Raw genomic sequence first — 13,200 nt, forward strand, 5'->3', positions numbered from 1 at the left:
ACAATGGAATCGTACCAACTGTGGCCAGTAGCCCCCGCAGCATGACGCATAATTGAGGCAGAGTCGTCCAAGATAAGGAAGGGGTCCAAGTTTTACTGTTCTCCAGCGACCCCTGCTGGTCAGTTGGGTGTCTGCAAGTCCGCCTGTTAACGTGCAAATAGAGGTTCCTCCGACTCATCTCTGCGCAAGCACGCGTGATAAGAAAGTGGTGCTTTGTCGTCACAACTTGTCTTCTGCTCGTCTTCGGCTTGTTTGCGCTCTGCTGAAGGGATAGCCAGGGGTCCAGTTATAAGCGCTGACGAACAACTCGGCATTCCGAATTGTGAGAAAAAAAAAGGGGGGATTAAAAAAAGTCTCCTAACCCAAAGAGGAAAACACGCAAACACGGCAGCAGCAGTGAGAGTGTACTACAGACTTTATTAGAATTATGAGTATATACAGAGGCGTGGCTGTAGTTTGGGGAGGCCAGGGCAATGAGGGAGGGGAATCACGCAGCCTGAGCTTCCTCCATCTTCTTCTTCCTCACCAGCAGCCGTCGTTCCCGCTCAAATTCTTTCATCCGCATCACATAGCTGTGGACACACACGTACACACATTCCATACACGGCCGCACGCGCAAAAATATCCACATTATTGGTAAGAGCACTACAGTGGTATTATTCATAGTACTGCTGAGTGCACTATAGCAGTAATAAGGGCACTACAGTGGTATTATTCATAGTACTGCTGAGTGCACTATCGCAGTGATAAGGCCACTACAGTGGTATTATTCATAGTACTGCTGAGTGCACTATCGCAGTAATACGAGCACTACAGTGGTATTATTCATAGTACTGCTGAGTGCACTATAGCAGTGAAAAGGGCACTACAGTGGTATTATTCATAGTACTGCTGAGTGCACTATAGCAGTGATCAGGGCACTACAGTGGTATTATTCATAGTACTGTTGAGTACACTATAGCAGTAATAAGAGCAGTACAGTGGTATTATTCATAGTACTGCTGAGTGCACTATAGCAGTGATAAGGGCACTACAGTGGTATTATTCATAGTACTGCTGAGTGCACTATAGCAGTGATAAGGCCACTACAGTGGTATTATTCATAGTACTGCTGAGTGCACTATAGCAGTGATAAGGCCACTACAGTGGTATTATTCATAGTACTGCTGAGTGCACTATCGCAGTGATAAGGCCACTACAGTGGTATTATTCATAGCACTGCTGAGTGCACTATAGCAGTAATAAGGGCACTACAGTGGTATTATTCATAGTACTGCTGAGTGCACTATCGCAGTGATAAGGCCATTACAGTGGTATTATTCATAGTACTGCTGAGTGCACTATCGCAGTAATACGAGCACTGCAGTGGTATTATTCCTAGTACTGCTGAGTGCACTATCGCAGTAATAAGGGCACTACAGTGGTATTATTCATAGTACTGCTGAGTGCACTATAGCAGTGAAAAGGGCACTACAGTGGTATTATTCATAGTACTGCTGAGTGCACTATAGCAGTGATCAGGGCACTACAGTGGTATTATTCATAGTACTGTTGAGTACACTATAGCAGTAATAAGAGCAGTACAGTGGTATTATTCATAGTACTGCTGAGTGCACTATAGCAGTGATAAGGGCACTACAGTGGTATTATTCATAGTACTGCTGAGTGCACTATCGCAGTAATAAGGGCACTACAGTGGTATTATTCATAGTACTGTTGAGTGCACTACAGCAGTGATAAGGGCACTACAGTGGTATTATTCATAGTACTGCTGAGTGCACTATCGCAGTAATAAGGGCACTACAGTGGTATTCATAGTATTGTTAAGGGCACTGTGAGCTCTACTTACTCCTGATGCTGACAGTAGTCCCAGTCGTGTCTCTCGTGCTTGCAGGCCAGGAAGTTGGGCCAGTTGTCCCTCTTGCACTTCATGAGTTTGAGGAGGTGGTGGGCGCAGTAGTCCCTCTGGACCACCGGCAGCAGGGCGTCACTCATCTGCTGTTGCGTAGCAACCATCTCTGCCGGGGGGGGGGGGGGGGGCACAAGTCACGCTCCGCACGGGAGTACCTCACAGTACGCTCCAAACATCGCTTTATAATAGATGCATTACACCCTGGCGATAATAAGAAAACCTTGCCCCCGTATTACACTCCCAGTGTTATCGACTGAATGCAGCACTGTTGCCTCACAGGAAGAAGATCATGGGTTTGAATCCCAGCCAGGGCCCATCTGTGTGGAGTATCCTCTGGGTACTCCAGTTTCCTCCCACAATCCAAAGACATGCAGGTTAGGAGAGTATACTACTGTCTGTAAGAGTGTATGAGTTGCCTTTGATACCTTTGTATATGGCCCTTAGTATTTTGATGTACATCACCTTGATTGCCTCAAACATTACATTTTGTTCCAAACATTACGTTATAATAAGACATACCTATATTACAATCACTTATCTCTGTGCATTTTACTATCAAATTATATTAGACACATTACATTGCACTCCATGTCATATTTTACTCTACAACTAAGCAGAAAAGAAGCTCAAATGGCTCAATCAGCAAAAGTGCTCCCCATGAATAGGGAGACAAAACGGTCATCAGGAGGCTTTGACTGTGAGTTCACAATGGCCACTCAAAAATATGCAAACATGTATTTTTTAAATGGTGGAAAATTAACTGTATCAACGGCAACTCCTATTAGTTGTATGTTTCATTTGCTATATTAACCAGAAAAAATAAACTGATTGCTTTGAATGAACCCGTTTGACAACAAAATAAGTGTTCTATTCAGATAAACAATAAATGCAGATAATTTGTTAGCAACGAAGAACAAATGTAGCTACGCGTTTATTCATATTCGTATCCACTGAAAATGTACCATTTAAAATGATCTGAGGTTACATGTTCTACAAACAAAAATAATACTGCTGTCCGCTTAACATCTAAAGTGTGAACCAAATAATGTTATTAAAACGTCAGGGCGACCATTACGATTAAAATGCAAAACGACACAAAAACGTTGTGCGCAGGTGTAACGACAATTATAGGTGCAGTGGTCCTTTTGTAATTCACCTAACTGGCATAACAAGCTCATGTTTCAAATTCGGACAGAACCAAAACAGCTCATTCAATCGGTGTACTGTCTAAAGGTCAGACCTGTATACCTTTTGTCCACATTTATCTATGTGTGAATGTAACTGACAAGGTATATTTAGTTCGATTTCGCCGTTACTCGTTGCTGGGAATCGAATCTACCTTGCAGCTGCAAGGCCAGTTATGCTAACCATTATGCTACTCAATCCAAAACGTTATATGGAAGTTTACCTAGCAACTTATTTTTAACGCATGTTTACCGGTGAATATTTTAAAGGTATGCGTGGGTACTCAGCAGCAGGCTTAGTTTACACGAAGACGTGAGAACTGTTTCATACGAACCTCTCTCTTTCCTCTCATCTTCAAAGCCGTGCTGCGGGTCGAATGAAGACGGCTTCCGAGGGTCCGGTTCGGTGTCCGGCTGCGTAATATAACTTCGGACAAGGTGAGATCCCATATCGACTACGGGATATTAGTCGTTGGGTGCTTTTATCTCGTCAGCAATTGCACAGGGGCCAAATGTCTTTCTGTCATACGAAATGTAAATATTTCCACTCTCCACAATTCGGTCACCTCCAACGGACTAGTTGCACCACTCAGATGATCCGTTTCCGTTCTGGGACGGAAGAAAGCAATGCATGTGGGCCAAAGGCGAAATCTTCCCCCTATTTAGATTCACTTGTGCATATTCGTTCCGGTTTCTTCTGCGTAATAGAGACATCGCCAAATTTGCAGGGATTACAGTACTAAGATCATTATTTATGGCCAATAGATTTGTTGTTTTGTCAATTTGTTGTATTCCGCACGTTGTATTCTTTTTTGACAGATAAATATGTCTGCCATATTAAATTTTTTCAACTAATTTTGTATTTGTTCTTAGCAGTTACGTGAAAAAAGATAAGAACAACATAAAAAATGTTAAACTCTTCATGTAACTTTTTATTTTTAAAAATGTGATACTTTAAAAAAAAAGCCCAAAAGTACAGGAAAACAAATGTATAATACACACATTTTCCTCCAAGTGTGAAGTCTAGAAAAAAAGACAAACAAGCCATTCTAAGACAATGTTCTATGTGCACAGCCCCCAGTAGGCAAACAGCAAACATTTGACCCACAGGGGGCAATATTTTACAGTGCAACGGTTCACCAACAGTCCCAAAGTTTGTAACAGTGGAACAATTATTTAAATAAACTGAAAAAGTGAACAAAATAATTCACTATATATTGATAACAGATTTGCGACATCACTGTCTGAAATGGTCAGTGAGCTATACATTACTATGGTACAGATGGGAGTCTATGCGTGATGGATTTGCTCTGCTGGTAATTATAACTGCTACCTTTGCAATATTGTGGGAACTGGCTTGGTGATATTTGGCCATCCATTTTATGTTTATTTATGGAATGAAGACACCATCCAAAATCATGTATGCATATATAAATTCCTAACATGCTTTAGAGAATTTCATGGAGAGCATGTAATGAAACTGTAACTGGCTATGGAGTCAGTCAGGCTACATCTGAAGTGGTTAATGTGCCCACCAGGACTACACGAGGACACCTTTGGGGAATTCCCTCTAGGTGGGAGGCGTCTTCTTGACCATGTCCAATTAATTAGAAATGAACAGTTTTAAAAACATGGGATGATATATTTTTAAATATCTTTAAAAAAAATGATGATTGTGAATGTGTTTTCACTCATCATACTTTAGAGAGGCAGCAGGGAATTCTCAAATTTAAATAATGGGATTCATGGCTCTTGGGGACTCCAGATGAGGGAGGGAGAGGGAGGGGAGGAGAGAGAGAGGGAGGGAGGGAGAGGGGGGGGGAGGGGAGGAGAGAGAGAGAGAGAGAGAGGTGGAGAGAGTGGCTATCACTGCCTATGAGGGAGGGAGGCAGCAGTGGAACCACAACAGCGAAGCAGAGAAGAGTTAGGAGGGGCATGTCACGACGTCCCTGCGGACATGTTCCAGTCCACCACGGAGGTCTGCCCCGGGAGACGCGGGGCGGCGCGGGGGCGTGACCCAAAGAGACGTGACGCGGCCTCACGCGGCAACCGTGCGTACAGCCCAGCAGCGCGCCAGGCAACAGCTCTGCGTCAAACTGAGGCAATGTATGCAAAAAAAAAAGGCTGCGCAACCACAAATAGCGTCCTGACCTGCTCAACCGACGCGCAGCGGGAAGTTCCCATCACGCGAAGGAACGAGAGAGCGACGAGAACGACACCCCAACTGCAATTATGGCCGGTCCGTGCGTGCTTAACGCAGCTCAGCGTGCTGCAGTCAGGCACGCGAGGCAAAGAGAGGCGTGCGGGTCAGCTATCAGAGGTGTGTGTGTGTGTGTGTGTGTGTGTGTGTGTGTGTCCACGCGGGGACGGCAGGGGCTGCTGGACGTCCAATCAGCAGAAAGCACTGTCGTCCTCAAAATGGGCCTTCTGCAGCATCTTCACGTGGTGCTCGTAGATCTTGAGGGCGGGGCCAAGCCTTATTGACAGGCCGGTCAGCACATCATTCCGCTGCATCAGGAGGAGGGATTTCCCATCAATTTCCTGTTTGGGGACAGGAAGAGAGGGGTCATTATCTGTGACCTCTGCCTCATAGACCCATCATGAGTCTGCTCCATAGAACATATAAAAATACTCCTTGTTTGTACAGCCTTGTGGAGAGGTGATTTTTTTCCAAAAGGGACATAAAAATAGAAATATTTTTGCGAGATCTCACAAAACTTCTGCATTGTCCCACAAAACTTGCTAGCAGGGCTGATGAGCTGATTCTTCCCTTCACAGGGACTACTGATTTTTGTGTTCATCTTAAAGCAGCTCCAAATTTAGCCACGAGAATCCAGATGAGGCTAATCAACTGCTAAATCCATTACTGTAATTGGTCAATCTATTGCTGAGTCACAATGCCATGTAGCCCTCCTGGAACAAGGCTTTGGAACTGCTGTAGACTCCCGCAGCAGCCATGATTCTCACAATGGCTCCTGAGACCGCGGAGCTCTGCTGCCACCCTGTGGCGACCAGGGGGACTGCGGACTGACCTGTACTCTGAACGCGGCAGCCTGTTCGGGAAAGCCAGCCGCGATGAAGTAACTCGCCACGTCAGACACGCTCCACTCCAGCGGGCTCTGCGCAGCCTTCTCCGTCTTCACAAAGCTACAGCAGGGAAAATAGAGGGAACGGAGGCAGGGGGGGAGAGAGAGACGCAAAAGGAGATGGGGGGGAGGGAGGGAGGAGGAGAGGAAAAGAAGGAGAGAGAGAGAGAGAGAGAGCTCAGGGTGTCGTCTTCTCCCCCTGAAGAAGGTGTGTTATATGATGTGTCACGCACGGGCTCGTTATGGGTTCAGCTCAGGACAGAATGAATGAGTCTCTTCTACAGTTTCGCAGGGTGCAGGCTCTGTGCCCGTCGCTGCCAACAGCCTGCAGTGCCCGACGGGCACCTCCCCGCTGTCAGGCACAAGGGCACACTTGCACTATTCTCCATTCATCCCCATCCGTCTTCCTGACCTACAAAAACAGACTTACACTCCTCTTTTCATCCCTCCTTCTTCCACCATGCCGTTGTCCCTGGGGGAGGCAGTGGGGGTCAGCAAACAGGAGGCCACGCCCACCTCAATCTTACACCCCATACCTGTAGAAGCAAGCAGAGGCCAGCATACAGTCGCTCACAATTAACACACAGGTTTAGTATTATACATAAAATAATAATAAGAATAATAATCAAATCCATTTTCTTTGTATATCGCTTTTTACAAAATATTGTCAAAAAGACGCCTTACAGAGTAGCAGAAAAAGGCAATTTTTCCCTTACCATTTTTCCTGCTATAATTATTAGCATATTATTATTATTACTATTATTGTTGTTGTAATTATTATTATTATTATTATTATTATTATTATTAATAATAATAATAATAATAATAATAATAATAATAATAATAATAATAATAATACAGGTGTACAATATAAGCTTCTCAGAAAGGATTTTCAAAGGAAAAAAGGACAGTGAAAACACATGGAAAAAATAATAATACAAAGTTTAGCAGAACTCACAGGCATCAGGAGGAACTGATGTAACCCGTTCCCCTCCTTCTGTCAATGTCATCACTTCCCCCTGGTGGGGGGGGGGGGGGGGGGGGTAACAGAGAAAGGTGCAAAGAAAGGTGCAAAGCAAAACATTATATTTATATTTGTGAAGAGACTGGTTTAGATAAGTAGCAGGACGCAGGTATGATGGTTGAGAGTTCTGTGTGCTGATTGGGCGGTTACCTGTGTGCTTGAGCGGTCGCAGATCAGCTGGTCAGGGGTAACGGCGCTCTCCTCTACCCGGAGTTCCTCATGTCCGTTTGCCGTTTCCCTCTGGACAGACGGACAGAGCGCCCGCACCTGTGGGACTGCTAATATACACACACACACACACACACACATACACACACACACACACACACACATATACACAGTCTCAAACTAATGTTCTGACTTGGCAGTATGCATTTCACGAACTACACAGCTCACAAAAACTATCATCTGTAAAGATAATGAACTGATGTCAGTGAGTAGGATGACCTTTCACCACCTGTAAACAAACCAAAACAAAAAGCAACAATGGCAAGTCCTAACATGCCACACACACACACACACACACACACAAACACACACATTTCTCTGTTATCTGATCTGCACACCTGCATCTCCCTGTAGGCATCTGTGTGCAGTGGGACTCCTTTCAGTGTTGCACACTTCCTGCTGTGGGCCGATGCAGCTGGAGGAGGGGATGGGCTCCATTTTGGGCTCGCTGGGACAGTCGGGAGGGGTAAGTGAACCCGGGACGACAGTGGTGGCGATGGGCCCGGGGATATTCGGTCTCTCCCTGACCCCGCCACGGTCCTCCGTCTCCCCCCCTCTCTGGCAGAGAGGAACCGTACTCCCACAAGCTCCAGTGTCCCTCTCTCCGGCAGACAGTGAACCGCAGGCCGGCCTTTCCGGACCGCTAACCTCACTGCTCTCCGTCTCCATGGCTACCGCCCCCGTCGTCGCCTAGAACGGAAGACCTCTGTGAGCCTTACTTGGATACATTATTTGGGAAGATGCGCTATTATCTATTTCGCTGCTACGGCAGATTCCATTAAAGTTATCACTGGAAGGCAGTTGGTAATCTTACACAGGAGGATGGCGTTCCACCACAGATAGCACCAAACGGAGGTGATCAGAGATCCTTTTACAGTACTAGTGCTCCACTGAAAGGTTCCCCAGAGTACTTCCTGCTTGCAGACATGTGGAGGTTTTTAATGACTGTCATTTTTTTGTGTTCTAATATAACATTTTTGATGTCATTCTGGACTATTCTCATTTCGAGGGATAAAATGTGAGGCATTTCATTGTGTTTATTACATTTAACAGATTTTTCTTTTCAATGCGTGCTCAGAATGAATCTAGTTATATTTTCATTGCTAACTATCTGTACTTTTCTGCCATTTTTAGGTCTTTCATATTGCAGACTTTGCCTTATGTGCTGATTTCTTTCATTTATTTATTAAGAAGCTCCCTTCTTTGACTGACAGTTTCAAAATCATATTACATGCATGTATGTCATATGATTTTAAAACTGTCAGTCTTTGAAATCAATGTTTGATATTGATCGATTCGATATGCATATCAGTTTAGGCAGTGTATCATGATTAATGGAGAAAAGTTTATACTGAAAAGGGTGAAAAAGTTTGTCCATTTATCAGGGGGAAACTGTTTCCTTGGAAATAATTACAACTAAATATCCAATATAAACACACCCAAACACACCAGTTTAGTACTGCCCGAGGGAATAAAGACACTTTCCCTAAACCAGAAAATAACAATACTATATGAAAAACATGTTCTCAAGTTGTACTGTTAAAATGACACCCCACTTGGATATAGAAACTCGGTTCATCGTAAAACCTTATAGGTTAGTTCCTTAGTTTCAATCAATTCATAAGTTAGCCTAGTTGTTCCAGTCAAAAGCTGTGAGCAGGGTAAAATCTTAACTACATGTCATATCAAAAAGAGCGATGTGTCCTAATGCGGTGTCTCGCGGCACTCGCATGACAGTAGTGCTGCAGCGCACTCACGCTCCTTGATCTTCCACCGCACTACCGTAGTCACAGAAACGACACATACGCGCTCAACCGACGTTCGGGCGCGTCTACTGTTCAGACTGCGCGTTAGCACATCACCGGAACTTTGACAAAAAAGTGCCATTCTACAAGTATGAGATCCTTTCACACCAAAGATCTCTGCGAAGCGAATACCAGCCGCACAACTGCTAGAACGGAGAAATGCCCTCATCCTTGTTCTGTCCCTGTAGCGCATGGCAAACAACCGCACCGACAACGAGGTGTAATCTACCCTGTGGCCTATAAAAAAACGCAAATAAAACGCGGCGAAAGTTTCTGCTTAAATACTGTGTGAAGAGTGAAACGGTTTCCATAATAGCAAAATATCTACTCCAACCGGCTAATGCATTGAGCTTTAGTTTGCATAATTGCCCCCTCCGATCGAGCAAACACCGTCGTTCGGAGTACAAGGGCGTGATGGACGCAATGAACTACCTTTTTCGCGGTTTGTCTGTCCTGCACGGCGCTCTGCAGGAGTCGCGCGTGCGACTTCCCCACCACTCCACGGACAGGCAGAGTAATGTTTCCGAACCGTGTCCGGCGGAGCCGACCCCTGGCAACCTCTCTCTCCAGAACCACCTTGACTTTGCTCCGGGTCAGCTTTTCCTGAGACAGACGCTCTTGGGAGCTTAGAAAGCCCAGTATCTCCTTCAGACTCAGTGGCGCGTGCCCTTTTAATGCAGCGACGCCCCGGCTCCTCCGCACCAGGCTTCGTACAGAATTCACCAACCTGTCGCCGAGATCTGAAATGCTCTGGTCAAATTCGCCCTCGTTTCTCGTTGCCCCCGCACTGGGTTTTACCTTGATCGGCGCGTGCGGCTTCTGCCGCAGGTAGCCGCTGGTATTTGCACTGGTGCAAGTTTTATTTTGCAGGTTTGTGCTTGAGCGCTCGAGCTCAGGCAAACCGCGTTCCACTTCGCGAGCCCTCCTGTTCATACCAGAAGCGCCGCTTCCATTATTGTGGATGGTGCTTTTATCCCTGTCGGGCGAGGTACTGCTGCCTCCAGTCTGTGGCAGTTTTTCTTTCGGCGAATTTGTCCTCTCACCGTCGCTCCCTGTTGCACAATGAACCTGACTCCGACAAACCACCGTGCCACCGCTAATACAACTGTTCCCGCTATTCGGAACCAGGGCGGCTTCAGCGACGGGTAGGGGGGCAGTCTCGGGGTCACGGCACAGTATCGCATTCGTTATCTCCGCATCCCCAGTCTCTTCTCCCTGATCTGTGGAACTGTGCGCACTGTCGCCGTTGTTGAAAATAGTAGTTTTGGATTGGTTCTTCACAAAACCAGTCGGCTGTTCTGTTTTCTTTCGGCTTTTTCTTTGTACTTTAGCCGCGTTACGATAGGAAATTGAGCCTTTATAGCTAACTTTCAACACTGTTTGTTCCTGGATCAGTTTTTCCAATTCTGAACGGGTGCGCTCTGGATCTGACCCGTGTCGCCTACGGACCATTCGACATATTCTTTCAAGGTCCGGTCTGGCTTTTCGTGAGCGAAGTGAGTCTATAGTCTCCAAAATCCAGTCACGATACATAGGTTCGGACATGCTGGTGGGTATACTCGGTTTAGTTTGGACGAGTGCCTAAAAATGGTCGTTTCTGAAGTGACACTGGGGCTCCTATCGGCGGTTCGAGTTCGGCTGGAATGAAGCGGAAGCCCCACTGTACGCCTGCGTTGCCCACATTACGCGCTTAAGGTGGAGTGTTGGAGATACGATACGACACGAGACCATTTAAGGTGGTATAGCAAAGTTAGCAGAAAAATGGAAAACGACTATAGGCTAATATTTATCGTGCAAGGTGACATCAATTCGAACAAAATTATCTTTTGATACACTTAATATATCAATATAAGATGGGGAAAACATACACGATGCACATTTGCACACAAACCCTGCACACACATTTGAATTTTAACAAGTAAAACTTTATTGGAATGATACATATGTTGCAAAATATTACTTTTTGTATTTTTTTTAATTTAACGTACACTGCGTCCTAAAGGTCTCCGCCAAATTGTACAGGTAAATTAAGACTGAAAAGGCAGAGTTACACCATTTTTCCCGATCAGTACGACAGACTACACCATCACCGTACCTGCATCGGAAAGAAAGTCATGTTGTTGAAAATAGTTTAAAAATATGAAAAAGTAATCACTCTATGTTTTAAAAAGTAATTTTTTGTATGAACGATTAAGGAAACGATACGTATACAAAGGCCAACAGAAAAAGAAAAGCGCAGAAATGCCGATTGCCAGGGAAACAACAGAAGACATGGGGGGGGGGTATGTGATGAATCCACGCATAAAATAACAATTTAAAAGGGTTACGAGTAAGATACTAAAGGAAAGTGACGACTCGGTGTTGTTCACCGTCGTTGGTCGGTGCTGTAAAGCAGGCCTAACCTTTTTTTCCTTCCACTGAAAGATCCCTCCCCCTCCCTGCACCAAACCAGATCTGACCATTAAGGTACGTACAGTAAAGGAGAACGTTGTCCTCGGCCAACAAACTAACGCAGAGAAAAAAATAATGATATACACACACTGGTGCGCGCAGAACTGCGTAGTTGACAAAGACGTGTTTTTTTTCTGTAAACGAGTAAATCGTTTTAAGGTTGTTAAAACTGAGGAGGAAGTCGAGTCGCCGTTGGCAGGTCACTGCAACCCACGGAATTATTCGAAAATATTTTTTCGCCAAGTAGTAGATGGACAATACTGGTATGATGATATGAGCGGTTAGCCCGCCTACAAACGTCTTACACGTTCAAAACCCGACACAGTCCAGCACGCGATCAAACCACAGACGAGTTACGATAAAAAGAAACCAGGTGAGACATCGGGCTGGTTGCGCCTTTACCCGTGTTACTCTTCGGACCAGAAGAATTAAGATGAATCGGTGAATTAATCCATACGCAAATCGTCCTGTCAAGAGTGTGGCCAGCCCGGTTCCACCACGCCCACCAGTCATTTAGCCTACTTGCGGATCGGACAACCTTGAGTTTTGTTTCATTAATTGAAATCAGGTTGTTGAAACACTTTTCTTTAAAGAACAGTATTTGACCGGAAGAAGTTGGAAATTTTCTCGCTAGCCCCATGTCTTCGGTTAGTATCATTAACAACACTTAGTGCTTAGACTTCAATTTCTCCGGTGTTTCCAATTGACCTCTTTGACAACGCTAAAAAGGGAAACGGACAAACGGATGGATTTTAGGCTTTAACACGTTGCCTAACAATACCTACAAAACTGTATTTAATTTTAATTAAGACATTCAGGAGTAATTAAGCATACAGTGAAGGCTCAAATCAACAAGGCACAACACTCGTGTCCTGGCTGTTGATACCAATAGCATGTTTTGATATTGAGGAATAAGCTTTTAGCTTAAAATCAGATTTTTTTCTCTCACACCTCAAAAAAAGAAAGTTAAAATTTCATTAGCGTTACTAAGAATGATCATATGCAGGCTGCAATTTAAAATTACCTGGAAATTCAGACAAATTAATTGAAATTAATGGGGATTTTAGTTTTATGCCCGATTCACTGACTTTTCTACTGCAGACAAAACGGGACCGTCGCAAACTGGGCCACTCTGTGGCAGCTGCTGCAGACGGGCCGCGTCTGCGGCGCACACACTGCACATGCAGCAGCGGGAGACGCGCCGGGGGCTGGACACGCGCGTTATCCTGAAGCGGCTTCTCTGCTGTCGGCACTGGGGCATGCGTGCTCGGGTTCGACGGCTGCTGAGCGTTACTCCGACGTGGCGCTCACTGTGCTACAGGCAGTGGGGCGTGTGTGCTGGGATTCGACTGGCAAGTGGGGGGGGGGGGGTGGGGGGTGGGGGGGGCTAAGCGATCACACAAGGCATCAGCAAACACGGGATTGTTAAGGGGAGTGGTGCAGGCCAAGGGCAGGGGGGCAGGGGGGGGGGGGTGGGTGGGGGGGGGGGGTCAGCAGTGGGGCAAAGATG

The 13,200-nt window shown here is 45.5% G+C and overlaps 2 protein-coding genes across 4 annotated transcripts; both read right to left on the minus strand.

Annotated features, from left to right (window-relative positions):
• Positions 1-397: 397 nt before the first annotated feature.
• Positions 398-3,730, minus strand: ndufb7 (NADH:ubiquinone oxidoreductase subunit B7). Its single transcript, XM_035397181.1, has 3 exons — positions 3,432-3,730; positions 1,850-2,018; positions 398-572 (listed from the first exon to the last, which is right to left on the minus strand). Exons 1-3 carry the CDS (start codon positions 3,544-3,546, stop codon positions 488-490), a joined length of 369 nt encoding a protein of 122 aa, XP_035253072.1. The 5' UTR covers positions 3,547-3,730; the 3' UTR covers positions 398-487.
• A 1,027-nt stretch (positions 3,731-4,757) lies between these two features.
• LOC118216143 lies at positions 4,758-13,137 on the minus strand. Of its 3 annotated transcripts, none has more exons than XM_035397175.1 (7): positions 9,672-13,137; positions 7,773-8,124; positions 7,357-7,481; positions 7,141-7,201; positions 6,613-6,718; positions 6,129-6,243; positions 4,758-5,637 (listed from the first exon to the last, which is right to left on the minus strand). In XM_035397175.1, exons 1-7 carry the CDS (start codon positions 10,782-10,784, stop codon positions 5,488-5,490), a joined length of 2,022 nt encoding a protein of 673 aa, XP_035253066.1. In that variant the 5' UTR covers positions 10,785-13,137; the 3' UTR covers positions 4,758-5,487. The 3 variants fall into 3 exon arrangements, with proteins under 3 accessions (XP_035253066.1, XP_035253067.1, XP_035253065.1); XM_035397176.1 differs by having other exon boundaries at positions 7,357-7,484; positions 10,038-13,134; XM_035397174.1 differs by having other exon boundaries at positions 7,357-7,484; positions 9,672-11,069.
• Between the last annotated feature and the right edge of the window lie 63 nt (positions 13,138-13,200).

Source organism: Anguilla anguilla, chromosome 17 (genome assembly GCF_013347855.1).
Source record: "Anguilla anguilla isolate fAngAng1 chromosome 17, fAngAng1.pri, whole genome shotgun sequence".
NCBI classification, from domain to species: Eukaryota; Metazoa; Chordata; class Actinopteri; order Anguilliformes; family Anguillidae; genus Anguilla; species Anguilla anguilla.

Excerpts from the sequence above, each read along its gene's own strand:
- ndufb7 (XM_035397181.1), bottom strand. The coding sequence starts at position 3,546 with ATGGGATCTCACCTTGTCCGAAGTTATATTACGCAGCCGGACACCGAA. Across the intron at positions 2,019-3,431 it reads AGATGAGAGGAAAGAGAGAG|AGATGGTTGCTACGCAACAG; the intron begins GTTCGTATGAAA and ends CCCCCCCGGCAG. Across the intron at positions 573-1,849 it reads GACTACTGTCAGCATCAGGA|CTATGTGATGCGGATGAAAG; the intron begins GTAAGTAGAGCT and ends GTGTGTCCACAG.
- LOC118216143 (XM_035397174.1), bottom strand. The coding sequence starts at position 10,784 with ATGTCCGAACCTATGTATCGTGACTGGATTTTGGAGACTATAGACTCA. Across the intron at positions 7,485-7,772 it reads ATGCCTACAGGGAGATGCAG|CAGTCCCACAGGTGCGGGCG; the intron begins GTGTGCAGATCA and ends TGTGTATATTAG. Across the intron at positions 7,202-7,356 it reads GCGACCGCTCAAGCACACAG|GGGGAAGTGATGACATTGAC; the intron begins GTAACCGCCCAA and ends CCCCCCCACCAG.